Source organism: Vigna umbellata, chromosome 1 (assembly GCF_029865625.1).
Source record: "Vigna umbellata cultivar VRB3 chromosome 1, Vumbellata_1.0, whole genome shotgun sequence".
Taxonomy (NCBI): Eukaryota; Viridiplantae; Streptophyta; class Magnoliopsida; order Fabales; family Fabaceae; genus Vigna; species Vigna umbellata.
In genome coordinates this window covers 22710968-22737457 of record NC_142165.1, presented here as the reverse complement: position 1 = coordinate 22737457, position 26490 = coordinate 22710968, and the positions used below count along the sequence as shown (strand labels likewise).

At 37.2% G+C, this 26490-nt stretch overlaps 4 protein-coding genes and 1 long non-coding RNA gene across 14 annotated transcripts; 1 reads left to right on the top strand and 4 right to left on the bottom strand.

Moving 5' to 3' along the window:
* Window positions 1-453: 453 nt before the first annotated feature.
* LOC148204937 (uncharacterized) lies at window positions 454-2377 on the bottom strand. Its single transcript, XR_015782666.1, has 2 exons — window positions 1536-2377; window positions 454-1408 (listed from the first exon to the last, which is right to left on the bottom strand). It is a non-coding gene; the product is annotated as an uncharacterized LOC148204937 (long non-coding RNA).
* A 606-nt stretch (window positions 2378-2983) lies between these two features.
* On the bottom strand, window positions 2984-6189 carry LOC148204936 (sialyltransferase-like protein 1). Its single transcript, XM_088100736.1, has 11 exons — window positions 6055-6189; window positions 5892-5968; window positions 5569-5655; window positions 5374-5451; window positions 5193-5284; window positions 4899-5100; window positions 4559-4649; window positions 4419-4477; window positions 4136-4284; window positions 3880-3961; window positions 2984-3798 (listed from the first exon to the last, which is right to left on the bottom strand). The coding sequence occupies exons 1-11, from the start codon at window positions 6170-6172 to the stop codon at window positions 3406-3408; spliced, it is 1428 nt and encodes a 475-aa protein (XP_087956862.1). The 5' UTR covers window positions 6173-6189; the 3' UTR covers window positions 2984-3405.
* A 56-nt stretch (window positions 6190-6245) lies between these two features.
* LOC148204935 (putative pentatricopeptide repeat-containing protein At2g01510) lies at window positions 6246-12685 on the bottom strand. Of its 10 annotated transcripts, none has more exons than XR_015782645.1 (6): window positions 11857-12684; window positions 11694-11770; window positions 11371-11457; window positions 8240-10599; window positions 7604-7928; window positions 6246-6432 (listed from the first exon to the last, which is right to left on the bottom strand). XR_015782645.1 is itself a non-coding variant. In XM_088100701.1 (5 exons), the coding sequence occupies exons 1-5, from the start codon at window positions 11972-11974 to the stop codon at window positions 7895-7897; spliced, it is 2676 nt and encodes an 891-aa protein (XP_087956827.1). In that variant the 5' UTR covers window positions 11975-12684; the 3' UTR covers window positions 6246-7894. The 10 variants fall into 10 exon arrangements, 4 of the variants coding, with proteins under 4 accessions (XP_087956827.1, XP_087956838.1, XP_087956832.1 ...); XR_015782649.1 differs by having other exon boundaries at window positions 8253-10599; XR_015782646.1 differs by having other exon boundaries at window positions 7604-10599; window positions 11857-12683.
* On the top strand, window positions 12635-21425 carry LOC124830773 (uncharacterized). The gene is made up of 6 exons (XM_088095727.1): window positions 12635-12644; window positions 13816-14199; window positions 14326-14409; window positions 19617-19741; window positions 20629-20751; window positions 20869-21425. The coding sequence occupies exons 1-6, from the start codon at window positions 12635-12637 to the stop codon at window positions 20872-20874; spliced, it is 732 nt and encodes a 243-aa protein (XP_087951853.1). The 3' UTR covers window positions 20875-21425.
* A 2330-nt stretch (window positions 21426-23755) lies between these two features.
* LOC148204934 (uncharacterized) lies at window positions 23756-25690 on the bottom strand. The gene is made up of 5 exons (XM_088109562.1): window positions 25184-25690; window positions 24710-24864; window positions 24509-24603; window positions 24085-24408; window positions 23756-24003 (listed from the first exon to the last, which is right to left on the bottom strand). Exons 1-4 carry the CDS (start codon window positions 25368-25370, stop codon window positions 24150-24152), a joined length of 696 nt encoding a protein of 231 aa, XP_087965688.1. The 5' UTR covers window positions 25371-25690; the 3' UTR covers window positions 23756-24003; window positions 24085-24149.
* Window positions 25691-26490: the final 800 nt, after the last annotated feature.

Here is a 26490-nt window from a genome sequence, read left to right as displayed (position 1 = left end):
GACGAGCGCTCTGGACGAATGGTAGAAGAGAAATAGGACGAACGTTCTCTCAACAAGAGAACGAACGCTCAAAGAACTCAGGACGAGCACTCAGAGGGTTGAGGTGGACGAGCGCTCAGGACGAGCGCTCGAAAATCGGGGACGAGCGCTGAGGACGAAAGGTAGAAGAGAAAGGACGAACGTTCTCGCAGCAGGGGAACGAGCGCTCAGGCGAGCGCTTAGGGCGAGCTCCCAGGCGAGCGCTCAAGACGAGCGCTCTGGACGAGCGCTTAGGACGAACGCTTAGGACGAACGCTCTTAGCGCTGTCAACGAGCCACTTCTTTTTTCTTTTATTTTTTATAAATTTTTTGTATTTTTCTATTTTTGTATTTTGTATAATTTTTATTTTTATAAAAATGAAAACTAAAGTAAAATAAAGTTAATAAAAATAAAAATATGAAATAAAGATAAAATTAAGACAGAAAAGACTTAATATACTTTTTATTTGATTTTTATTCTTAAAAATGATGATGAAAATAAAAATGAAAACAAAGAGAAAAGATACACATTCTGACACACATTTTTTTTATTTTATTTAACGTACCCGGACAAAATTGGGTGTTGACAGCAGCAAAAGTAAACTCAGTGGGATTGAACCCCAAATTCTACATCTTGAAAACAGGTTGATAGCATCATGATTGAAGCCCTCTTTGGAGTACCCCGTCAACAACACATTGAAAGTTACATTATCTCTCTCCGGCATATGCTTGAAGAGGTGACAAGCCAAACCTAGGCTACGCGTCTTACAGTAAGAATCAAGCAACGAGTTGCAAACCGTGAGGGTGGAATCATACCCCAATTTGACAACATGGGTTTGCACTTGTGCGACTTCATTGACACTTTCAAACTCAGTGAACCCAGATAAGAGAGTCGTCAAGGTGACATGATCCGGAACCAAGCCGTGCCTACACATATCAGCGAAGAGACCGAAAGCATCGCGGAACTTATTGTTCTGAGCGTAGCCACCAATGAGCATTGTCCAGGTAACAACCGAGCGTTCAACCATGCCATCAAACAAGCTCCTAGCAGTGGAAAGATTGCCAGAGTTTAAGTAACCCATGATCATAGTGTTGGTGGAGATGATGTTCTTGTGAGGCATTTTGTCAAACAGTTTGCGTGCTGCACCCAAATCCCCATGTAGGAGATGATTCTTTACTTGAAAGTTGAAACGATACGTGTTGGGATCGAAGCCTGTCTTGATGATGGAAGCATCGACCTGAAAGTGTCGTTTTTGCAATGTCAAAATTCCGTTTTTCCTCGAACATGCTTTGATGTAATTCATGGAACATAATTGAAAATGAAAGACACTCCGAGGAAATGACTGAGTAGACCGGTCGGAGTTGGATTCGAAGCTCCTTGAGGCGTTCTCTAATGAGGCAAACACAGTTGAATGGAAAGGTTATAAGCATTTAAGCCTAATTACCAATTTATTCTCATAATACACAAAGAGCGAAAAAAACAATAACCAAACCAATCCGTTTTGAAACCAACAAACCAATTTCAGATCACAAGTTATCCATCAAGGTCGTATTCCGTCAAGAATTGGGCATTCAAACCGTCAACAACAATACATACAAGTTAGCTCCCCATATCTGGAAAATTAGCTTTTCCTCACTGCTCAACTCTTTCCACCAATTTCCGCAGCCTCATGCGTTCGACACTCCACTCGAACAACCTCCCCAACTTGCTACCCGTGCCTCGTAAATTCTCTCTCTCACTCTTAGACTTTCCAGAATATTTGTTTTGGTCCCCCCAAACTCTCAACTATTCGCCCAATTTAGAGACTCGCTCACCACTCCAAAATGAATGTCGCGAACCCTAGAAATTTAATCCCTCCAATTCTTCTTCTCCATAAGGCACCTCAGTTTCTCTTAATTTCTATGCTTTCGTTACTCTCCCGTAGCATTGGATTTCTTCATCACGCCGCATAGAAAAAAAAAACAAAAAAAACAAAACCCCCCTTTACTAAATCCTCTAGTATCGGTTGTCCAAATACAACATTTTATTTAAATTTATTTTTTCAAAAATAAGATACGAGCTTAAATTCAATTTTAATCTATATAAGTTAACTGATGGACAATTTTGTTCCCCTCAAATTTTAATTACAAATTTAATCTTTTAATCTTTTAAAGTTATGCAATTTTAATTAACCAATAATTAAGTTGTCAATCTAAATATATAGATAGAGAGAAAGAGATTACTCGGATTAACAAATTGTAAAACTAGTTACAATGAGTTATTAATATTATCATCAATTAGATATATGTAATATTTTTATATAACCAACTAAATGAAAAATTAACCTTCTAGAAAATGTTGATGTTTGCTTTTAGAAAATCAAATTAATATTAAAGAAATGTTAACAAATTATGTGGAGAAATAAAAGAATGCCTGTAACCGGAAAGCTCCTTCTATTTTATTTAATTTTAAACAAATGAAGAAGAGAGAGCCAAAGCTATCAAATTTAGTGTATAATTATTGTAAAATTTATACGAAACTCAAAAGAGTCTATAACTATGTACTACCAAACACATCGATCACTAGAAGTTGGTATGAAAAGTTAAGTAGGCATGAAAACATGAAGATTTTGTGTTTGTGTAATACACATTCTTGTGAAACTCTGGGCTCACAGAAAGTTCCTCCAAGATCATCACAATTGAGAATTGCTTAATAGAACTAGTTTAATTGAGAAATAGGATCAACTTTGAGTAACTCATCCAACAATAGATAACATGTTGCATGAGTCACAAATATTTGAAGAGCTATTGATCTTGAGCTGACCAATTAGTAAACAAAATGAAAAGGTAAATTCAGCAAAATAATTCACGCAACAATTTGTGGTAACAAACTCAAGATAAGTAGTGGAAAGAGGAACAAAAGAGAAAAAACATTAATAAAGGGGGAAAAAAGCTTAACAACAAAATAAATACATTGAAAATCTCGTAAAACAAAACAGCTCACTATCCTTTTCTTTATCCATCATCATAAAAAAATGTTTTTTTTTTTGCAGATACTTCTTTAGACAATTAATACATTATAGAAGTTAGATACCTATCATGCCACGGACTAAGGACTGTCCATTCCAGAACTGAAAAAAAAAATGGTACAACAAACTTCTGGGGTCAGAATTCCTGTAGTGTGATTTCTAGGCCCTAACATGAATCACTTGGGTTGGTGGAATTATGCATATTCATTCCATTTTTTTCACTTGGAGTTGAGATTGGTGCTACGCTCTGGCTGAATAAGTGAAGAAACAGAACGCTGTTGGGAAGCTATGCCAGCAGCCCTCAGAAAGTAACTTCATCCCAGCTTCTATAGAAGGTTGGGCACGATCAAATAATATCAATAGAAAGCAAAGGCACCATTTACGCCTCAGATTTTAAGGAATGTCTCACACAGACTAGATCATCCAACCTATTGTCGTCCATTTTATATAGAGAGACCCCTTGCATCTGGTTATAATGATCCTGTGCTTCCCTCCTCAAACTCTCAAAAGGCATCACTTCCCATTTACTATAATTTGAATATTTCCTTATATCACTCATGTCTGGTGATCCTGAGACAGGTCCACTGTTCTCTGGATCCACATTGCCCCACACCTTACAATTGCCAAACTGTCCTAAATCACCTCCATGACCGTCTTCATTCCTTTTCAAGTGCAAAGCTGCTGCATGTGCTTGCCTTATCATTTCTCTACTAGGTATATCTGACCAGTCTTCCCTCCTCTTAGATCTCATGGGCGAGTGAATCCTGATTACCTGACAATAAAACAAATCGAAATCATTATAAAATATACACACTAAATATATTGTGTATAAAAATTTATAATTAATGTATACCCCAAGACATTCTAGAAGTTGGTAATACGCTCTTCCTTGAAGTGGATTGTGTCCCTTTCTAGGCTTAGAGAAGTATCTTGTCCTATAAGAAAAAAAATGATAAAAAGGGAAGATAAAATGTTCGAAAGTCTTAGTATCACAACCTTACATTTACAAAAATAAATAAACAAATAATTTAAAAATAAAGATTTTGTGTATCAATGGAGGAAAGACCAAGAATTTGAGAAATAATCAATATCAAAATAGATAAACTAACCATTCAGTGTATCCTGGATCAACAGTGAATCCATATATATCAATGATATCACACATGGAGAGCGCTAACTCAATAGATTTCATTCCAGTTCCTTTGGCACCTCGACGTAGTACAATTCCTTGGAAGAGATAGACTGGGTTGGGTATGGTCTGCCATAAAAGGTAGTTTGAAAAAATGTAGATAAACCTATTATAGTAAGTAGTTAGGTATCCAGTTGCTCCCATCCGTACTGATATACACCTAAAAGCATTCAATGAACCGGTTATAAATAACAGATTCTCACCTTTATAACTGCATTGATTTCTCTGTGTGTCAGACTTTTGATTATGAGAACCTCAGTGTCTGCAAAAGAACAAGTTTTAATCCTTTCATTATATAGATACCATGAACTAACAGACAAACGAAAAAATAATCATAACTTACCAGATCCTTTTAGAATAGGGACCATGTTAAGCGCAGCACCTCTGACAACTAGACGGAAATCCCTCTTAAGACCAACATATTTGGCATATTCCTACACAATCCATATAGGGACAAAATAAGTATCCGCGACTCTTTTAATAGCCTATCGGATAAATACACTACAAACTCTAATACTATATCACTTTTTGGGATCTTGTTCAGAATATAATTGTTGGATATTGCAGAAGCAGGTTGTTGTTTCATCTATGCTTTGGATAAACTAATAGGATTTCAAGAAAACGGAAATGAAAGAAGAAATTGTTAAAACTTTGTCCCCATTATGATGGGTTGACATGTTTACCTCATTAACAGGGGCCTCATTGTCCCGAATAACAGCATCATGGCTGTCAATTTCTTTCCCGAATGTAGTCTTCAGAAGGTCCCCAGAATTACCAACAACAGCACAAATTCGGAACTGCCGTGGGTGAAATGGGGGCTTTGCAGGTAATAACACATTGAGGTTCTCTTCACAAAGAGTCTTGTTGGTGCACTTCTTTGTCCCCCTACAAGAAGAAAAGGCATTCGCACACATACACTAACTGATAACACATGCAACCCAATAAACAAAATTGAAATAAAGTTTCAAGATCCATACAACTGTGCTATCCTTTGTGGAGCGTAATCCATCCAACCACCAGGTCGAGAATCAAGATACTCTCTGGTCAACACAGTTGTCATGTTCCGATACTGCAACATCTCAACACATCAGCCCAAGTAAATACTCATTCTAAAACTTCAAATGAAACAGGAACAAAAGGAGTGTCATGACAATGCACCTGTTCCCACAACAGGATTGCCTCACACACATCATATTTGTACTCCAACGGCTCAAAGTGCTTAAACTGTGCGTTGTACTGCAATAATTTAAACATTGAAAAAGAAAAAAGAAACTCAACAGTTTAACCACTAACGAAACATTAAAAAAAATAAGAGTTCTCAGAACTCAGAATTGAGGAGACAGAAAGACATACCCAAGAGCTGTTGGTACCTTCAGGGTATTTAAGGATCAAATTGCAATGGTCAATTATATGAGCAGTGAGTCCTAGCCCCCTCTTATCCTGTTTCAATTTCCAACGTCAGCACATATCTTAACACAACTATATTCTATCCTTTTAAAAAAATAAAAACACAAGACATAGATTATGATGCTTATATGTTTTTTCTGTGCTTCTATCAGAATTGGAAGTGAGTGTAGCCGGAGTTACACATCAATAATATTAAGAAATGATAAGATGAATAAATAACCACATCAGTATTATTCATCAGAGAGAAATGTTTCAGATCGAACAGTTACCACACATTGCTGAACACTGGACTGAAAGTTAGACAAGATGCGGATAATTTTGGATTTGCGAGCCGAAGAAAGGGACCCTGAACATGCGAATTTAAACGGAAATTAAGAAAACAGAAATAGAATGATTGATATTACAAGTGTGATGCGTTTACCGTGAATATACCTGAGAAGAAAGAGGATTGGATGTAGAAGAGGAGGAAGGAGAACAATGCAGCCGCGCACACCAGATAAAGGATGGTGGGTCGTCGGTTAAGGGCTGAAACCTGCTTGTGCTGCCTCATTGGTGTTTGTGTAACGTCCCAACTTTGAGAGTCACTTAAGTGTATCAAAGTCTAATTTTTCGTAAAGGTCACGTTGAAAATTTAAAAATAAAATTAATTTATTCCAATGTACATATCCACAACTCAAGTTCAAATAAAGCGTCAAGTACATTTCATAAAAATTTATTTCTCAAATAAATCTTTAATAATTCTTTAATGCTTCCCGAATGCTAGCCCCTCTCTCGTCAATTACACAACTCCAGAATCATCTGCATTCCTATCTGCTCCCGTATAAAACACATGTTATACGATTATTGCAACAAACACACGGAAATATAGGTGAGCTATTGAATAAACACAAAGCATTAATCAGAATATAATAATTATATGGAATAAACACAAAGCATTAATCAAAATATAACAATTATATTGAATAAATACAAAGAATTAATCAAAATATAACAATTAAAGCAGTACACCCATTAACACTCACTCAGGCTTAGCCTTAGTGATTCCTGTCACAGAGACTATGATTAATTAGAACCAATACCTTTAACGTTCTATCACACAGACCAATTGTTGTCACACAAGACCAATCGTTGTCACACAATTTATATAAATATCCAATTTCCACCAAACAAGTGTTACCCAACCTTAAACCATTTTTCCATAATCCAAAGATGCAACTAGGTAACAAACATTCATTATACTAAACAAATTAATCAAAATTTAATAACGAGAGATGCACTCTAATGAGACCCGTCAAACATACTATAAACTTCCTTAATTCATCCAACTATATTCCGCACTAACATATACATATATATTCCAATCAAAGAAAGTTTACTTGACCAACCATACTGTTTCAGAATCAATGCTTAAACTTAGAAATCGAAATTTAAAAGAGACTCATACTGCATAACTATCCTGGCCTTGTTAAAAACCACCTACATCATCCATCAATCATATAAAACCTTCACAAAGCATACTCTAATAATCATTTCAAATACGTGTATACATTCATAATACCATAATTTCCTACCCCAAAATCCCTTTTCAAATCAACTTGACAGAAACAGTACCTGCATCATACCTTTCTTATTCCATTAATCGTACCTATTCACCATTTTAATAAAACAGAACCCTACATTATAACCTCCTCTTCATTTATATAACACCAATATAACTCAAAAAACATTTAACAAATTCCTTATAAGTCATTTACCAAACTTTATTCTCATTCTTCAGAACATACAATTTCTCCTATTATAACAAGATCATTCAAAATCAATCGCGATGAAACCCAATTGAAATTGTACAACCCATGACCCCTCTGATTCAAGTCATGAAATTTCCAGGATATAAAATCTAAAGAGAACGAAATAAAACCTAACAAGAATGCCACTTAACCAAATTCATTAAGCCCAATATGAAGATAATAGTTCCCCATACCTGCAGTGTGTTCGTCGTCTTCAAAAAAAAAGCGTTTCTACCAAACCTCTACGTCTCACACTTCACCCACTGCTTGAATTTCACACTTCTCTTCTCAGAATCTCTCGCTCCCACTCTTGGTTTCTAAAGCTCACTTGCTTTCGTGTCCCCAAACCCTCAATTTCTCGCCATATTTATAGGCTCTCTCCATCACCCCAAAATAAAGTCTCGAACCCTAGAAATGAAACTCCTAATGAAAATTTGCAGACAAATTCAGTCGATGAGACTGTTTTTGGTCTACCCTGTGACGACTTACAATTCTTGACATTGAAGTGGAAGTTTCATCCTGGGATCATTGTTTAAATCCTTGTTAGAAAGCTATGAATAAGATTGTCTTGATTTGTAGATCATTGGTATAAAAAGTTATACAAATAAAAATAGAAAAATGTGTGATATGACAGTGGAAGCAAACTCTGTCAAGGATTTCTTTTTCTTGCTGGGAAGGAATAATATGTTTTCTCCTGACCAGTAGTGTAGAAAATTGGTATTAATAACCAAGGGTATATTTGTCAATGGAGACTAAATCTTTGTCAGGGTTAACGCCTTTTCTTTGTAAGTAAAATTGATGAATTTGTTGATGAAACAAAAACAAATTACCAGTAGTCCTTACAGGAGCAAGATCCATCTCTGAAATGATGGAATCTACTTGAATCCCTGACTGTGATTTCCCGGTTTACAATCTTGGAGATTATCTTGATGGCAGCGTGGCAATCGTTACAAGCTCGTAGGTTCTTCAGCACCAATATGGGTGACCCTTTTGGGGTGCTAATAAGTGCAAACGCAATGGCAATGCGTTCACTGTGATACTTTAGGGACTCTACCTTGACTTCCTCATCCACATTGTGCAGGGCACAACTTGAGTCAGGTTTATACCCTTGTTTCTCCATTTGCTCTTCCAACTCATGAAGCATCCTTGTTATCTCTTTCATCTGTGGGTGAGACATGTCATTGGCTGAGAAAACATGAGTCTTCTGTTTGATTTCAACCCAACTGTATGCTGGGACCTTTCTGATCCCTCGCTCTCTCATGGCCTTCTTCACCTTTCCTACATTCTCCCATTCACCAGCTACTGCATAAATATTGGAAAGGCTAACATATGGAGCAGCATCTCTAAGGATCTTCATATTGAATAGTTGATCTGCTGCTCTCTTTGCCATCTCTTGATTCTTATGGATCCTGCATGAGTTGAGAATCGATGTCCACATTACCTCATCTGGTTCAAACGGCATCCGAGCCATCAATATCTCAGCATCATCAAATCGCCCACTGCGACATAGCATATCAACCATTGATGCGTAATGCTCTTTTTTGGGTACAAATTTATACACTTGAGTCATGGAGTTGAAGTATTGTAATCCTTCTTCAACTAGACCACAGTGGCTGCAAGCACACAAAATGCTAAGGAAGCTGACAGAATTTGGTTGCAGACCTGAATGAACCATTTGTTCAAATGATCTAATAGCATGGCCACCGTCTCCGTTTTGTGCATAAGCTGAAATCAGTGCATTCCAGGAAACACAGTTCCTCGTAGGCATCTCTTGAAACATATGAAGTGCTTCTTTTATGGATCCACATTTTGCATACATGTCAACCAGTGCACTCCCAGAAAATACATTTGAAATGCATCCAGACCTGATTATATGTAAGTGTAACTGTTTTCCCAATGTTAGTGAAGCTAGATTTGCGCAAGCTCTTAAGATACTGGCGTAAGTGGCCGAGTCAGCACGTATTTTGGCTTTTTGCATATCAACAAATAGCTTTAGGCCGTCTTCATGGAGCCCCTTCTGAACATAACCCGAGATCAGGGCTGTCCATGGAACTGAACCTTGATGAGCCAAATCAACAAAAATCCTATTTGCTTCCCCAAATTTGTCACATTTAGCATACATGTCAACCAAAGAATTCCCAACCAGAATTTCTGAAATGGCATCTGTTACAATTGCCTGGGAATGGATTTGCCTACCCATTTCCAGGTTCAAAGCATTTGCGGCAATGCTCAAAAAGGTTGCAAATGGGAATTGTCGCCTGTCAAATCTTGTAAACTGTAATTCCCTGAAAAGTTCAAGCGATTCCTCCACTCTTTCATTCCATGCACAACAAGTGATGATCACATTGTAAGAGATACCATCCACCTCTGGCATTTCATAAAAAAGCTTCCTCACTTCAGCAACACGGTCATGCTTGGAGTAGAAATCAAGCAAAGCATTAGCCACAAACACATTCCACACAAACATACACTTCACCACAAAACTGTGAACTTGTTGCCCAAATTCTATATCATCCAACTGTATGCCTGCAGTTAAAACCGCAGCAAAAGTAAACTCAGTGGGATTGAACCCCAAATTCTGCATCTTGAAAAACAGGTTGATAGCATCATGATTGAAGCCCTCTTTGGAGTACCCCGTCAACAACACATTGAAAGTTACATTATCTCTCTCCGGCATATGCTTGAAGAGGTGACAAGCCAAACCTAGGCTACGCGTCTTACAGTAAGAATCAAGCAACGAGTTGCAAACCGTGAGGGTGGAATCATACCCCAATTTGACAACATGGGTTTGCATTTGTGCGACTTCATTGACACTTTCAAACTCAGTGAACCCAGATAAGAGAGTCGTCAAGGTGACATGATCCGGAACCAAGCCGTGCCTACACATATCAGCGAAGAGACCGAAAGCATCGCGGAACTTATTGTTCTGAGCGTAGCCACCAATGAGCATTGTCCAGGTAACAACCGAGCGTTCAACCATGCCATCAAACAAGCTCCTAGCAGTGGAAAGATTGCCAGAGTTTAAGTAACCCATGATCATAGTGTTGGTGGAGATGATGTTCTTGTGAGGCATTTTGTCAAACAGTTTGCGTGCTGCACCCAAATCCCCATGTAGGAGATGATTCTTTACTTGAAAGTTGAAACGATACGTGTTGGGATCGAAGCCTGTCTTGATGATGGAAGCATCGACCTGAAAGTGTCGTTTTTGCAATGTCAAAATTCCGTTTTTCCTCGAACATGCTTTGATGTAATTCATGGAACATAAACGGAAAATTGAAAATGGAAGACACTCCGAGGAAATGACTGAGTAGACCGGTCGGAGTTGGATTCGAAGCTCCTCGAGGCGTTCTCTAATGAGGCAAACACAGTTGAATGGAAAGGTTATAAGCATTTAAGCCTAATTACCAATTTATTCAAGTCATGAAATTTCCAGGACATAAAATCTAAAGAGAACGAAATAAAACCTAAACAAGAACGCCACTTAACCAAATTCATTAACCCCAACATGAACATAATAGTTCCCCATACCTGCAGTGTGTTCGTCTTCTTCAAAAAAACGTTTCTACCAAACCTCTACACCTCACACATCTCACACTCCACCCACTGCTTGAATTTCGCACTTCTCTTCTCGAAATCTCTCTCTCCCACTCTTGGTTTCTAAAGCTCACTTGCTTTCGTGTCCTCAAACCCTCAATTCCTCGCCATATTTATAGGCTCTCTCCATCATCCCAAAATAAAGTCTCAAACCCTAGAAGTGAAACTCCTAAACTCGGATTCCCTTTCTCCATTAATTCTTTTTTCCATTACCTCCTCGGAACAATTATTTCTTCCTCACGCCGCTCTCCCTTTCGCAACCAATTACCCTAACCCTAGGGTTTTTTGAAAAAGAAGAAGAAAGAGAAGCAAAAAGAGAAACTAACGAAAAAGGAGAAAGAAAGAAATGAGCTCCTGTAAAACTGACCCAAGAGCTGTTGGTACCTTCAGGGTATTTAAGGATCAAATTGCAATGGTCAATTATATGAGCAGTGAGTCCTAGCCCCCTCTTATCCTGTTTCAATTTCCAACGTCAGCACATATCTTAACACAACTATATTCTATCCTTTTAAAAAAATAAAAACACAAGACATAGATTATGATGCTTATATGTTTTTTCTGTGCTTCTATCAGAATTGGAAGTGAGTGTAGCCGGAGTTACACATCAATAATATTAAGAAATGATAAGATGAATAAATAACCACATCAGTATTATTCATCAGAGAGAAATGTTTCAGATCGAACAGTTACCACACATTGCTGAACACTGGACTGAAAGTTAGACAAGATGCGGATAATTTTGGATTTGCGAGCCGAAGAAAGGGACCCTGAACATGCGAATTTAAACGGAAATTAAGAAAACAGAAATAGAATGATTGATATTACAAGTGTGATGCGTTTACCGTGAATATACCTGAGAAGAAAGAGGATTGGATGTAGAAGAGGAGGAAGGAGAACAATGCAGCCGCGCACACCAGATAAAGGATGGTGGGTCGTCGGTTAAGGGCTGAAACCTGCTTGTGCTGCCTCATTGGTGTTTGTGTAACGTCCCAACTTTTGAGAGTCACTTAAGTGTATCAAAGTCTAATTTTTCGTAAAGGTCACGTTGAAAATTTAAAAATAAAATTAATTTATTCCAATGTACATATCCACAACTCAAGTTCAAATAAAGCGTCAAGTACATTTCATAAAAATTTATTTCTCAAATAAATCTTTAATAATTCTTTAATGCTTCCCGAATGCTAGCCCCTCTCTCGTCAATTACACAACTCCAGAATCATCTGCATTCCTATCTGCTCCCGTATAAAACACATGTTATACGATTATTGCAACAAACACACGGAAATATAGGTGAGCTATTGAATAAACACAAAGCATTAATCAGAATATAATAATTATATGGAATAAACACAAAGCATTAATCAAAATATAACAATTATATTGAATAAATACAAAGAATTAATCAAAATATAACAATTAAAGCAGTACACCCATTAACACTCACTCAGGCTTAGCCTTAGTGATTCCTGTCACAGAGACTATGATTAATTAGAACCAATACCTTTAACGTTCTATCACACAGACCAATTGTTGTCACACAAGACCAATCGTTGTCACACAATTTATATAAATATCCAATTTCCACCAAACAAGTGTTACCCAACCTTAAACCATTTTTCCATAATCCAAAGATGCAACTAGGTAACAAACATTCATTATACTAAACAAACACTCTAATGAGACCCGTCAAACATACTATAAACTTCCTTAATTCATCCAACTATATTCTGCACTAACATATACATATATATTCCAATCAAAGAAAGTTTACTTGACCAACCATACTGTTTCAGAATCAATGCTTAAACTTAGAAATCGAAATTTAAAAGAGACTCATACTGCATACCTATCCTGGCCTTGTTAAAAACCACCTACATCATCCATCAATCATATAAAACCTTCAGAAAGCATACTCTAATAATCATTTCAAATACGTGTAATCCATTCATAATACCATAATTTCCAACCCCGAAATCCCTTTTCAAATCAACTTGAAAGAAACAGTACCTGCATCATACCTTTCTTATTCCATTAATTCTACCTATTCACCATTTTAATAAAACAGAACCCTACATTATAACCTCGTCATCATTTATATAACACTAATATAACTCAAACAACATTTAACAAATTCCTTATAAGTAATTTACCAAACTTTATTCTCATTCTTCAAAACATACAATTTCCCCATTTATAATGAGACCATTCAAAATCAATCGCGATGAAACCCAATTAAAATTATACAATCCATGACCCCTCTAATTTAAGTCATGAAATTTCCAGGACATAAAATCTAAAGAGAACGAAATAAAACCTAAACAAGAGTGGGATTATATGTATAGAACCATTAAGCTGTTGGGCTCACAAAATGATTAAAAACAAATTGGGTTATTTTATTTTATTATTATTTTTGGTATTATATTTTTATTTTTTGTGTGCTAAAATTAAACTTTAAAATTTTTAAAAAAATTAATTTATTTTTTGTCTTTACTTACCATTAATTGAAAACATATTTTTTATATTTTTATATTTTTATTTTTTTTAAAATTAATTAATTTAGCTAAATGAGATTGAGTGCTTACCTTATTATGATAAAAAGGACATAGTTTCACAGCGTTTTTATTTTTACTTTCATAATTGATATAAATGTATGATGTCAGAACCTTAAAAAAAAAAAAAAAAAAAAAAAAAAAAAAAACAACGTACGCTGGTGGAGTCCAGGTGGCAGCCGCTGAACGAGCCACCTCAGCGACGCACATGGACGACAGAGCGTCCGACATCCACTAACGAGCGCCGGCTGTTGCACATGGAGCTGAGTCAGGAACCGGAAGTGGAAACCACGTGGCGACCGCTGAATGGACGTCCAGCGTGGACTGTCCGGAATCAGGACTGCAGAACGTGCGTCTAGCCTGGCAAAGTGGGACGTGCGCTTGCAAGTGGGACGTGCGCTGGCGAGTGCGGACGAACGCTGGTGAGGTGGAAAGCAGATCTGAGAATTCTGAAATATGCTCCACACTCCACACGTTCCACCGTTTTTCATTTCTGGAAATTTTTCTCCTCCTTCTCTCTTCATTTCTCTGCACCTTCTCTCTAAGACACACCACCGTTTCATCCCCTCCAAGTCTGGATTCCGGCAGTGTAGAAGGACGCACGACATCCAGGGCTTCCAGAGAAGAACGTTCGGCTAGTGAAACTGGTAAGTCCTTCCTTCCTCTCTGACGTTCGTTTCCAGTGCATGCAAACCCAATTCTCAGTGGTGCGTTCGTCACTTTTCTTAAAGTGGAGTAGTTTTGATTTTTAGTGTTGGGGTTCGTTCTTGTAGTTGGAATAACGAGCGTTAATAGTAGGAGAAACCTGTGGTTGAAGAATTGTGTCTCTACGTCTGTGAACGTTCGTTCACTTCCAGGTAAGGGAAGCTTATTTAATTTAACTGGTTTTTTTTTTGTATGTGTGTGAACGTTCGTTATTTGATTGTGTGAATATAATGCATGATATTGGATTTTCTGAATGTATGAACGTTCGTTATTATTGGTGAAATGAAACGTATGAAAATTGCATGATATTAGTCGTATGAAATCTGAGATTTTGGGGTGACTAGAACGAACGTAATTATGCAATTATGATGAGAAGTGAACTGAAAATGTAAATGAACTCCCCATGAAATTCACGTTCGTACTGGACGTTCCTTGACCGTTCGGTTTTCCGTAGTAATATGTTTGAAATGTTGATTCGGTCACTTGGGTAAATTTGTGGTTGAGGACGAGCGTCCTCACTCTAAAATGTTCTATTTGAGCGTTCGGTCAAATACTGTTGAAGCTAATGTTTTTGATAAACTTCTGTCTCTTTGTAATTGTCTGTGTATATGCAACTGTTTATCTTAACCGTTCGTAAATACTTCTTTAAAAGTATCTTAGTTTATTTTTCAAGTTCTACCAATCTGAGCTATTAACGTTCCGTCTTATACCGAGCGTTCGTCCATATATTAAACTAAACGTTCGTCCTAATCTTATATTGAACGTTCGCCCTAGTCTTATACTGAACGTTCGACCAAATTGGTGTTCAGTCTTATACTGAACGCTCGTTCTAGTTGGTGCTCGGCCTCACACTGAGCGTCCGTCCAGCGCTCGGTTTTGAATTGAGCGTTCGTCCAGAAGTGCTCCGAATTGAGCGTTCGTCCGAAATGGTGCTCGGTCTCACACTGAGCGTTCGTCCAATTGGCGCTCGGTTTTGAACTGAGCGTTCGTCCAAAAGTGCTCAAAATTGAGCGTTCGTCCTAATTGTGCTCGGTTTTTGATCTGAGCGTTCGTTCAAATTGGGGTTCGGTATTATACCGAACGTTCGTTCAAAAGGGTGTTTGGTCCTATACCGAACGTTCGTTCTTAACAGGGGCTCGGTCATAGATTGAGCGCTCGCTCAAAATGGTGCTCGGTCATATACTGAGCGTTCTTACTCTAATTTTGAACGAGCGTCCTTTTAATCCAGTCAGCATGATTCGTCCTCGTTTTCTTGGTGAGGGCAGGACGTTCGGGTTTTGATGGTTAACCTTATAAATAATGAAAATAATTATACAATGAGGAATAATAAATGGTGGACATTATATGAGATGGAAAGAAAGTTGTGATGTTGAATGAGCGTTCCGGGTTGGGACGACTCCTAATTGATAATTTGAGAATTTGTAAAAGTATGACTGTGGGAAGTTAATGCTGGCTGTTCGATCCTGATGTTCCGTGAGTGCTCGTTCTCAAGTAGAGGGCGCACATCATGCGTGGGAACGGCAGGAGGTCGTCGTCCTTAGAGGTACTTTGGACGAACGTACTAACCTCGGGTGGCAGCTGATGAGGATGCCAGTTACTACACCACCCGGGTGCGTGAACGCTTGTAACTACGCAGATTTCATACAGTCCGGACAGTCAGTCGTGTCGAGTCTTATTTTGTGCATGCGTTATAATGCCTTGATATGTGACGAATTATGTAATGAATTGTATGACTGATGCATGAGTTAAATTAAGTAAGCTTACCCTTTCGTTTCCTTGTGTTGTCTATTGTCCTTGTACGTCCGTCTTGTCATTGCAATGATCATCCGTGTGGATGTGAGCAGAGGGAGACGAGCGTTTGGAAGAGGCGCTGAATGAAGAGAACCGGGTTGATGTCGAAGTGAAGACCGAGCAGTGAGGCGCTCGGCCAGTTATGTAGCCTGTATTAAAGTGGTCGTTCGACTATCTTGTCTTGTTATTTTATTCTGATAGACCGTTCGGTATTTGTGCCGTGTAAACCGTTCGGTCAAGTTTCGTGTACGTTCGGCTTTTTCGTTTGTAATTCTGAAGACGTGCGGCTTTGCGCGTCTGTTGTGTTATTATTGTAAGACTGTACTCAAGGACGTTCGTCCTTGAGCGTTGTTTTGTTTTTAGTTGGAAAACTGTATTGAAATATTATTAAATGTGATTTTCTGATTTTATGGTTTATGCTGTATTTTTGGGATGTCACATATGATATTGTTCTTTAGTTTTGCTTTTATATTGAGCACATGAATAAAAAGAAACGCAATATTTCATATGTAAAGATACGAGAGAATATTGAAGTTAATTAAAATAGTTTTGCATATAAAATTGAAGGAACAATATAAAGATGTGCATTGCTCTATAATGTTTATATTCTCGTGAAATATACATGAAAGATGACAAAATATAAATAATATATTTTAACACAAAATTACAATTCTACCCTTCACTTTATGAAATTATTCCATTGTAAGGAAATCTTTGTTGTGTCTTCTACAAAAATTATTCTTTAGGTACACCTTGTTCATTGTTATTTATAACTAGCAATAATAGTTATAATACTTTGAGTTCTTAGTCTTAAAGGAAGATTTACGGTTAAAAAAAAGTTTTTGAAATCGTTTAATATGTTTTTGTTTCCAGAAAAATAAAGTTTTTCAAAGGTTTAATCCTTTACTACATCCCTATTTATGTACGAATTTCTCAATTGGGTCCTCGTTTTTTAAAGTGTATCAAAATGGTCCTTAATTTTGAAAATTGATATCAATTGAGTCCTTTTCATTAAGTTGGCTGGACGGCGTTAAAAAAATTGATGAGTGGATGCTGAGATGACGAACAAACGCTCGTCCACCAGCGAACGAACGCTCGTTCACCAGCGAACGAACGCTCGTCGACCACCGAACGAACGGTCGTCCAGTGTGGAACGAACGGTCGTCCAGCAGTAAGAGGTCGACGAGCGTTCGTTCGCTGGTGGACGAGCGTTCGTTCGCTGGTGGACGAGCGTTCGTTCGCTGGTGGACGAGCGTTCGGTCGCTGGTGGACGAGCGTTCGTTCGTCATCTCAGCATCCACTCATCAATTTTTTTAACGCCGTCCAGCCAACTTAACGGAAAGGACTCAATTGATATCAATTTTCAAAATTAAGGACCATTTTGATACACTTTAAAAAACGAGGACCCAATTGAGAAATTCGTACATAAATAGGGATGTAGTAAAGGATTAAACCTTTTTCAAAATACAACGGTATTTTTTAAATTTTTGTACAACTATAAATTTCGATTCTAAAATAATTAAAAATTATATTTGTATATGCTTTGATTTTTTAAAAATTTAAGGCTTATAATTTTTTAAATAATTAAAAAAGTGTTATCAGTGACATTTTTGTAAGTATTTAGAAAATTTCAGCTATTAAATCTTTAAATAATCAAAAGTTTATAGTTGTGTATATATTTACAAAATGTCCATTGATAACATTTTTAAAAATATTTGCACAAATATATGCTTCGGTTCTCTAAAGAACCGGTGTCTATTCCTCTATCACGGTTAACATTACATTTTCACAAAAAGTTTTTTCATTTGCATCGCATCAGTTCTCTATTGCAAGAACCATTTTGCTCTCTTCCTCGTCACCAAATGCGAACCACATTGTCACTTTCGTCATCACTTCTCCACTTTCTTTCCTTTTCTTTATCGTAGTCAACGCGAAGTTTGTAGTTGTGTTGACACTACAAACTTCTCTTTTTTTTCCATTTCGAAAGCGGTTAGATGTTCACTCTTTGGTTTTGCATTTACTTTTTTGTTTCATAATTCGTTTTTCCTAATGCAAAGATTTATTTAATCTCTTTTGTTCAATGTGGAGGTGGAAAAGGTATTGGTGACTCTGTTTGTTGATGAGAAGCATGATGGTTTTATGGTAAAAAAATATGTTAGCATAGAAAGAAATTGAATTTTTTTAAAAGAATATAAGAATAGACTTCAATTCTTATTAAAAATAATAAAAAAATAAAGTAAAAAATAACCTTCATGAACCGAAGCCTAAAATTATATATATTTTACCTTGTCTAAATATATTTAATTAAAGAATCGAAGTAAACTATCCAAAAGTTTTATGATTAAGATGAAAGTCAATAATTTCTTTTGTACGCATGATGGCTAGTGGTTTGTGCACCACTTTATAATCAATGTTTGATTAATGAATTTTTGTTTATGATAAACCAATACAATCATCTTACCATCTGATTTATTCTTGTTCATTAGACGACCTTCACTTAAAGGCCTACAATGCTATAAAAAGAAATTATGCTTTATGTAGCCACCTTGAACATTTAAGCAGAAGACCAGAGATTGTTATAGAACAAATGATTGATGTCTTTGAAATATATTGAAAGAATATTTGAAATTGCATGCATTATTATTTTGGATCCTTTATAACTCTCTAACATTTAAAAACTTAAAGGTTAGACAATATTATGTTTTTCCTATACGAAGAAGACTTGAGTTATCATCAACTAAAACATGAGAAAAAAACTTGTTATATGTTGGGTACAAACAAAGTCCCACATCGGATAAAATAAGAGATGAACATGTGTTTATATACACATAAGATACCTCCATTGGTAAGAGATCTTTTGGTGATATCAAAAGCAAATCAGTAAGAGTTTGTATTAAAGTGATATCATGATTTCCTATATTAGCAATTCATATGATCAATCTCCTTAATTTTTTTTTTTTAAAATTTCCGAATGACATCTATAAACTAATAATTATAAAATTATATTTATATACGTTTAACTGTTTAAGAAATAAAGTTAATTATATTTACCGGTGAGCATTCCAGCTGTAAATGCATCATTAATATCTTCTAAATTCAATGAAGATTTTTGTTGTTGTTGTTTTTCCCTATGAGTTGAACCCTTTTTGGGATTCTTACCCTTTTATGCTCCATGATAATTTTAGGGCAGCGATATTCCAACAACTGGGTTTTGACAACACTTTTGACAACGCCACGTGGCGCGTTGTACTTGGTTGGGTTTGAATTTATTTTCTTAATAAGAAAATCTGCTTTGGATGAGTTTCCCAAACTGCCCTGCTTCATTTTTCACTTAATCCTTTGTCCAGAATAGTTGGTGCTCATTGCTAGGGATTTCTTTTTCAAATTTTCGTTGTCTCTCCTTCACACAGTCGTTCTTCTCTGCCCCACCACTGTCGTTCTCTGTTCCATCACTCTCGTTCTCCTTCACACTCTCTTTTTCGTCTTCCATTTTCAGGTTTTTTATTTTCATTTCATTTTGTGTGTTTGTTGTGTTGACTGTGTACCCATTTGAGTTGGTGTGGTGCAGTTTTGTTTGTGGAGTTCGTGGTCTGCTTTAACCGGTCTCAATGGAAGGGTTTTTTGAAGTTTGTGGTTCTTTGTTCGTTATTATGTACAATGGCTTCGACCCCTGACATTGGTTCCTCCAACAAGGTATGTACTTCATTCATTTTAGGTATTCATTGTGTTTTTGTTGGTTATATTGAAGCTTTGTCTTTATGGGTTGTGGGTTTTTATGGGTTCTGTGTTTTATCGCGACTTAATACATGAAAAAAATATTTATTTTCAGATGCAGTTGTTTGTTCGACATTCAATGAAAACCAAGTTTATAGGTGGTTTGAAGAAATGTTGACTGACAAACAGAAGACTAGTATTTCACAAACTCCATTTCAATGGTTTTTAGAACTAAACGATGACATTAAGCTTGGTAGGAATATTCTGAGCGATTTATTAGAAAGGTGGGATGATGAGAGGGGTGGTTTTTGGTTTGGAGAAAAATTTGTGGAATTAAAGGAAGTAGATGTTACGTTAAGCTTAGGGCTGGGTTTAGTTGGTGAGCCGATTATGTTGAATGAAAAAACACTTGAAAAAAGTGATTGTCGGAAGTACTTTGCAAAAGGTAATGGAAAATATGAATTGCAAGTTATATATGAATTTATTTTGAAAAAACACAAGAAGTTGCCTTCAGTAGATGTTTGTAGGCTATACATTTTGGTAGGAATTTCTGAGATATTGTTACCAATCGTACCAAAACAATATTCCCAATTTTGTTTGAAAAAGTTGATAAAATAAATGATTTGGGTAGGTTTTGTTGGGGTCGTATAGTATACCAATATCTACTTAGTAGTTTCAACAAAGCTTGTACAACTTGGAATGGAGGAAAAGGTGCAAGGACTATGTATGTGGAAGGTTGTGTGTACGTGTTCCAAGTAAATCTTTTATATGGATTGTTTCATTCCTTGAAATGTTTGAATTCATAAATGTATAATGTTTTAGTGAGCATTTTATGTATACTAATTATGGTGTGTAATGTATTTCAGGTTTGGTTTTGTGATCGTTTCGTTCCTTCTAATAATTTAGTTCATAAATACCCTAGAATTTTGCATTGGATTAATGTGAATGTAGGTGACAATTTCATAAAATCTACAATGGAGTCGGGTGTGGTATGTAATCAGTGGTTTTATTAACATATTTGATTTAATGATTTAATGATTTAATTTATACAATTATGTTTTTGATGAATTTGCATACGCTTGATGATTATGGTGCATCAATGACAGAAATGAGTCAGCCATTTGTGAGAGCATCATTTAGTCCAGCTGGAGAGGAAGAAAGGAAGAAAGCACATTCAAGGTCAGCAACCAATAAAAAACAGAAAAAAGATATTGATGATGGTTTAGATGGTGTTTTAGAGGAACAAGTAGTTGAAATTAAAGCACTTGAAAAAGAGTTTGAAGCATTGAAGACTAAGTTGCTTGAGGAGAAAAATAAATATTATGGTGGTTACAGTAGCCCATGTAACCAACATGAGAATTGCAACAACTTTGGATGTAGGGAGAAGATTGCAGCAATGAAATTGTTATGAAGTATTACATGCATCGAAAGCGATTCAAAAGTGCAGTTTGTAAAACTTCGTACACCAGATATAGTCCCAAACTTTAATTATGGATAGTTGTATTACTGTAGTATTTTGTAGAACTTTAATTATGGAACTTATTTGTATTTGAAACAAAGATTTGGTTTGTTAATAAAGAAAGTGGTTGTTAGCAAATGCTTATTTGAATTGTTATTGTAATATTCATTCCATTTATTGATTGGTAGTGTTGTTTAATTTTCATCCTTAGTTGTTCTTAACAAATGTCCAGTTATGTCCATTTCTGTGACCCCTATATGTAGGGAAGACCCATTAAGGGTGTTTGTAAGTTGACAACTGAATTGATGAACAATTTTGACAGAGCTGAAGCGGTTGTAATCGATTACAGAGAAGTTGTAATTGTTTACCTATTTGATAAATTGTTTTTGTCCCAAAACCTCATGAGTGCTACAAAGCCTAGCTTAATCGCTCCCTGGGAGCCCTTTACAGTGTGTTAATGCAAGTGTAATCACTAACATGGGCCTGGTAATCGCTTACCATTGAAAAAATGGCCTTTTGTACCAAAATTTAAGGGGTGCTACCCAGTCTAAGCTGAACAACTTCCCACTGTCTGCAGGAGTGTGTTTTGAGTGTTTTGTGAATTGGTTAACCAAGTTGGGCATGGATGAAGGTGTGCAGAAGAAGGATTTTGAAGTTAGGTGAGTCCTTTGTTGATGGAAGACCAAGTACATGTGATCTTGGGTTGATGGGGGAGGCCATTGACCATGGACAGCCTTTGACATGCAGTTGTAATCGCTTACATGTGTTGGTAATCGCTTACAATTGGAAAAATGCCATTTTGTACCAAAAGTTGACTAGTGCTACCCAGTTTCGGCTGAAGAACTCCCCACTGTGTGTAGGACTATGTTTTCAATTATTTTTGAAGTGGTTAACCATGGATGAAGGTGTGGAAAAGAAGGATTTTCAAGTTAGGTGAGTCCTTTGTTGATGGAAGACCAAGTACAGGTGATCCTGGGTTGATGGGGGAGGCCATCGACTATGGACAACCTTAGACATGCAGCTGTAATCGCTTACATGTGATGGCAATCGCTTACAATTGCAAAAATGACATTTTGTACCAAAAGTTGACTACTGCTGCCCATTATTCACTGAAGAACTCCCCAATGTCTGCAGGACCGTGTTTTTTGTTTTTTTTAAGTGGTTAACCATGGTTGAAGGTGTCCAAGAGAAGGATTTTCAAGTTAGGTCAGTGTTAGTTGTTGATAGAAGACCAAGTACAGGTGATCCTGGGTGGATGGGGGATGCCCTTCACCATGGACAAGGTTTGACATGCAGATGTAATCGCTTACATGTGTTGGTAATCGCTTACAATTGGAAAATTGGAATTTTCTACCAAAAGTTGACTACTGCTACCTAGTATTTCCTGAACAACTCCCCACTGTCAGCAGAACTGTGTTTTCATTTATTTTTTTTGAAGTGGTTAGCCATGGATGAATGATTGGAAAAGAAGGATTTTCAAGTTAGGTCAGTGTCAGTTGTTGATGGAAGACCAAGTAGAGGTGATCCTGGGTTGATGGGGGAGGCCCTTCACCATGGACAAGGTTTGACAAGTACCAACAAATATTAATTTTGTTTTGCAGTTGTTTGTTCGTCATCATTGACACAAGTTGGAATACTTCAATATTAAACAAATATAAACAAAATAATGAAGGGTATTGAGTAATGAAAAATGACTTTGGGGACACAAAATCAACTTTGGGGAACAATGTTCATCTAGCTGGGGAGTACAGTTGAAGTTTCTGTACAAATTACACTTTTTCCTGTAGTAATCGATTACAAGACCCCTGTAATCGATTACCAAAGGAAAAAGGGTAATTTGTACAGAAACTTCAACTGTACTCCCGAGCTAGATGAACAATGCTCCCCATTCTCTATTTTTGTTGAATTTTTCCTTTTTTGAGATGGGTGAGTGACTTCAATGTTATTGGGTGTACTCCCTGCTCTAATAATGAGGTTAGGTCATTGATTTCTTCAAAATAAAAATGTCCATTTAGGTGGTTTTCTCCAATTGAGGTGAGGTGCATAACCCATGCTGTCAACTTTGACCTTTGCTGACTATTTTAATCATAACTTTTTTCACAGACCTCCAAATTATGTGATTCTTTTTTTATTAGAAAGTAGACTCAAAAATCTTTCCAATGACTACTAATTTATAATTTTTGGACATCTGAGTAGATGCAGTTAATTCCTTAAAGTTCTTTGAGTCTAGATTCCAACAAAACAAGAATCAAGTTATTTGGAGTTTGGTGGAGAAAGTTAAGAACAAAACAAGTAGCAAAGGTCAGAAAAACAGAGTTGGGGAGCAGTGTTCATCTAGCTGGGGAGTACCGTTGAAGTTTCTGTACAAATTATCCTTTTTCCTCTGGTAATCGATTACTGTAATCGATTACCAGAGGAAAAAGGATAATTTGTACAAAAACTTCAACGGTACTCCCCAGCTAGATGAACACTGCTCCCCAAAAAAAGGTTTCAATATATATAGTCGAACAACACTGGAAGAAAACGTATGGTACTCTATCAAAATTGAAATTTTATTTATATAATATATTATCAGTACATATTACCCAACATTTATAATCATAATCTTTTGTTTACAAAAAACATGTACAAGGCTCATACAATGTAAATATCTAGGCAACTAATAAACATATAATTGAAAACCTATAAAATCCTAAGTGTTGCAACACTTGTTCTCTTCACACGTTGTCATTGTGTAGAATCCAGTCCATATATATTTTTGTCTAAATACTTGCAACTGCTCCTGAAATCAACACAAGTTACTTTAAAAAATTAACACAATACCAAAATCATCTAGTCTTTTAGCAAAGTTACTGATCCTTACATTGTTGTGATCAAGCATACTTTTCTCATTGTAATTGAGAACATCATCCCACAGTTCAATTGTGATCAAGCATCAGTTGCAGTCAATGGTGGTGACCCTTGTTCAGGACTACTAGCAGGAGTAACAGCTGGACCTCTGATTATACCTCCATGTCCAGTGTTCTCTTTCAAGTTTCTTCTGAGTTTCAATGGACAACCCATGTTCAGTTCCATCTTAGGTGAACTATTCAAATTCAAGCGCAGAATCTTTGGCCTAGACCGCTTCATCATTACAATATTGCAATGCAGCTGCTCCATGCAATATTTCTTTTCATGCTTCAACTTTCTGCAAATAGACAATCATCTTCGGTGTATGAGTAATTGGGAAAACTTCACAGATGCATCAAGCAACAACGCAGCCTTTAACAAAGAAAGTTAAAAATTACTTGTCCAATATAACCCAGCTTGACTCAACTCTCTTGGCCTCAGCGGCCACACCTCCACATGAACAACCAGAAAGAATCTTCACTCTGATCTTTATCTGTGTAAATTGTTTGACAGTTTAGGAAAACCGAACACTAGACATAAAGAAAGCAAGAAAGAATATGCATATATGGAAGCTATTACAATGTTATGTATGTCCCAACCTTCTCTGGATCGTAAAAATCATGGAGTTGAAGCACTAACTGAGAACAGGATTTTGTTATAACTTCTTTCTGATCTGAAGCAGTTCCTAAACTGGATCTCCAATTACTGGAGGCACAGTCAGTGGTAAATCTTGAAAATGCCCATACCCTCTTGCCTGCAAATGCAGAAATTGTAGTCAGTTACGAACCTCGATACAAGAATGAGTAGAACAGGTTTCTGGATTGTTCAGATCTCTAGCAACGTCGAGGTCCTAAAGCCTTACATATTTGAAGGTTCAAAACAGAATTGCGTAGAATGTGCCAACCAGTGCCTCATTCTCTGTATTCATCTTCTAGTTTACTTTTTCTTTAACTCAGTTTTATAAAGCCATTAATGTGAAACTAAACTGAGTAATGTAACTAAGAAAGAGCCAAACCAATCAGATATAAATTAAAAGGAAAAAAAGAGAGAGAATGAAGAAAAGTAAGCAATACTTGAAGAAAGAGCCGGAATGACCACCAACAGCTTAATGCAATCCCCTGGTTGAACAACATGAGTCAAAGCCCACACCAGAGCAGTCCTTGAGATATCTCTGGAAGCTTTAACTGCAACCACAACCACTTTCCCGGTGGTTTCTGAGGTGCCCATCTCTTCTTCATGACGACCCTTTTGGCTGCTCATCTCAAATTCTCAACTTGGTAGGAGAATCAACCACCAAAAGCCATCTGAAACGCTGAATCAGCCAAAATATTGCAACTTTGCAGCGATGAACAGTGACAACAAACACCCTCGGAAACCAAGGTCTTCTTCTTTTGTGTTACCCAGAAACGAAAAAGTAGAAGGCCACACGACTTCCTCCGGAGACAACGGTGGATCCAAGCAACGAACGAACAACAGTGAATAAACACAGTACTTCGGTGGCGGAGATTCGAATGAGGAATGTCGAAGGCGGTGAGAGAGTTTCGAAGAGAGGAATAGGTTTTTCTTCTGAGTATTGTTTCAAAAAGTGAAAAGTACCAAAATGTTTCTGAACCATCTTTCCAAAGATGCCCTCGAAGACAAAATGAAACTTTTAAAAAAATTTGATAAAAACAACCAATGATAATGTCACACGTATCGTTGTCAAATTATTGTCAAAAATCTGTTGTCGAACAAACCTTTTCCATAATTTTAGGAAAACGATACTCCGACAACATATTTTGACAACATTTCGACACAGGCCACGTGTCAGCGAATGAGAGGGCCACGTTTACAACGAAAAAAGCTGCTGCGTTCTGAGCATATCTGAGAAAACCTGCTTCAAATTTGACGTGGGCAGACGGGCACGGGCAGCTTGCGAAAGTGCGTTTCAAATTTCGAATGCTTTTTGATCACTTCGTAGAGAGAGAAGAGGCGCGAACAACCAAAACCCCCACTTCTGTGACCTAGACGAGAGAGAAGCGCGAACAACCAGCGAACAGAGAGAGAGACCGAGTCCTTGCCGGAGTGCCGTCGTGCACAGCCCGTTCCGTTTGACGGCGCCGCAGCTCCGTCGTGGAACGCTGTTCGCGAAGACGGCATCGTGTTTCCTCCCTTCCGGCCCAGCGACCTAGGGAGGCGTTGAAGGTGTCGCTTCGTCCCAGGTGGTTCCGTCCCTGTCCCGGAGCCGCCGGAGGTTCGCCGGAGTCTCGCCGGAGTGTGGGCTGTGAGGCGGACCAAAAAGAGGGGTTTTCCGCACTGTGAGTTCCACGGACAGCTTAGGCAACCGTATCTGTTCCAACCGCCAGACGTGGTCTTCACCGAAGGTTGGTTTGTTTTTGCA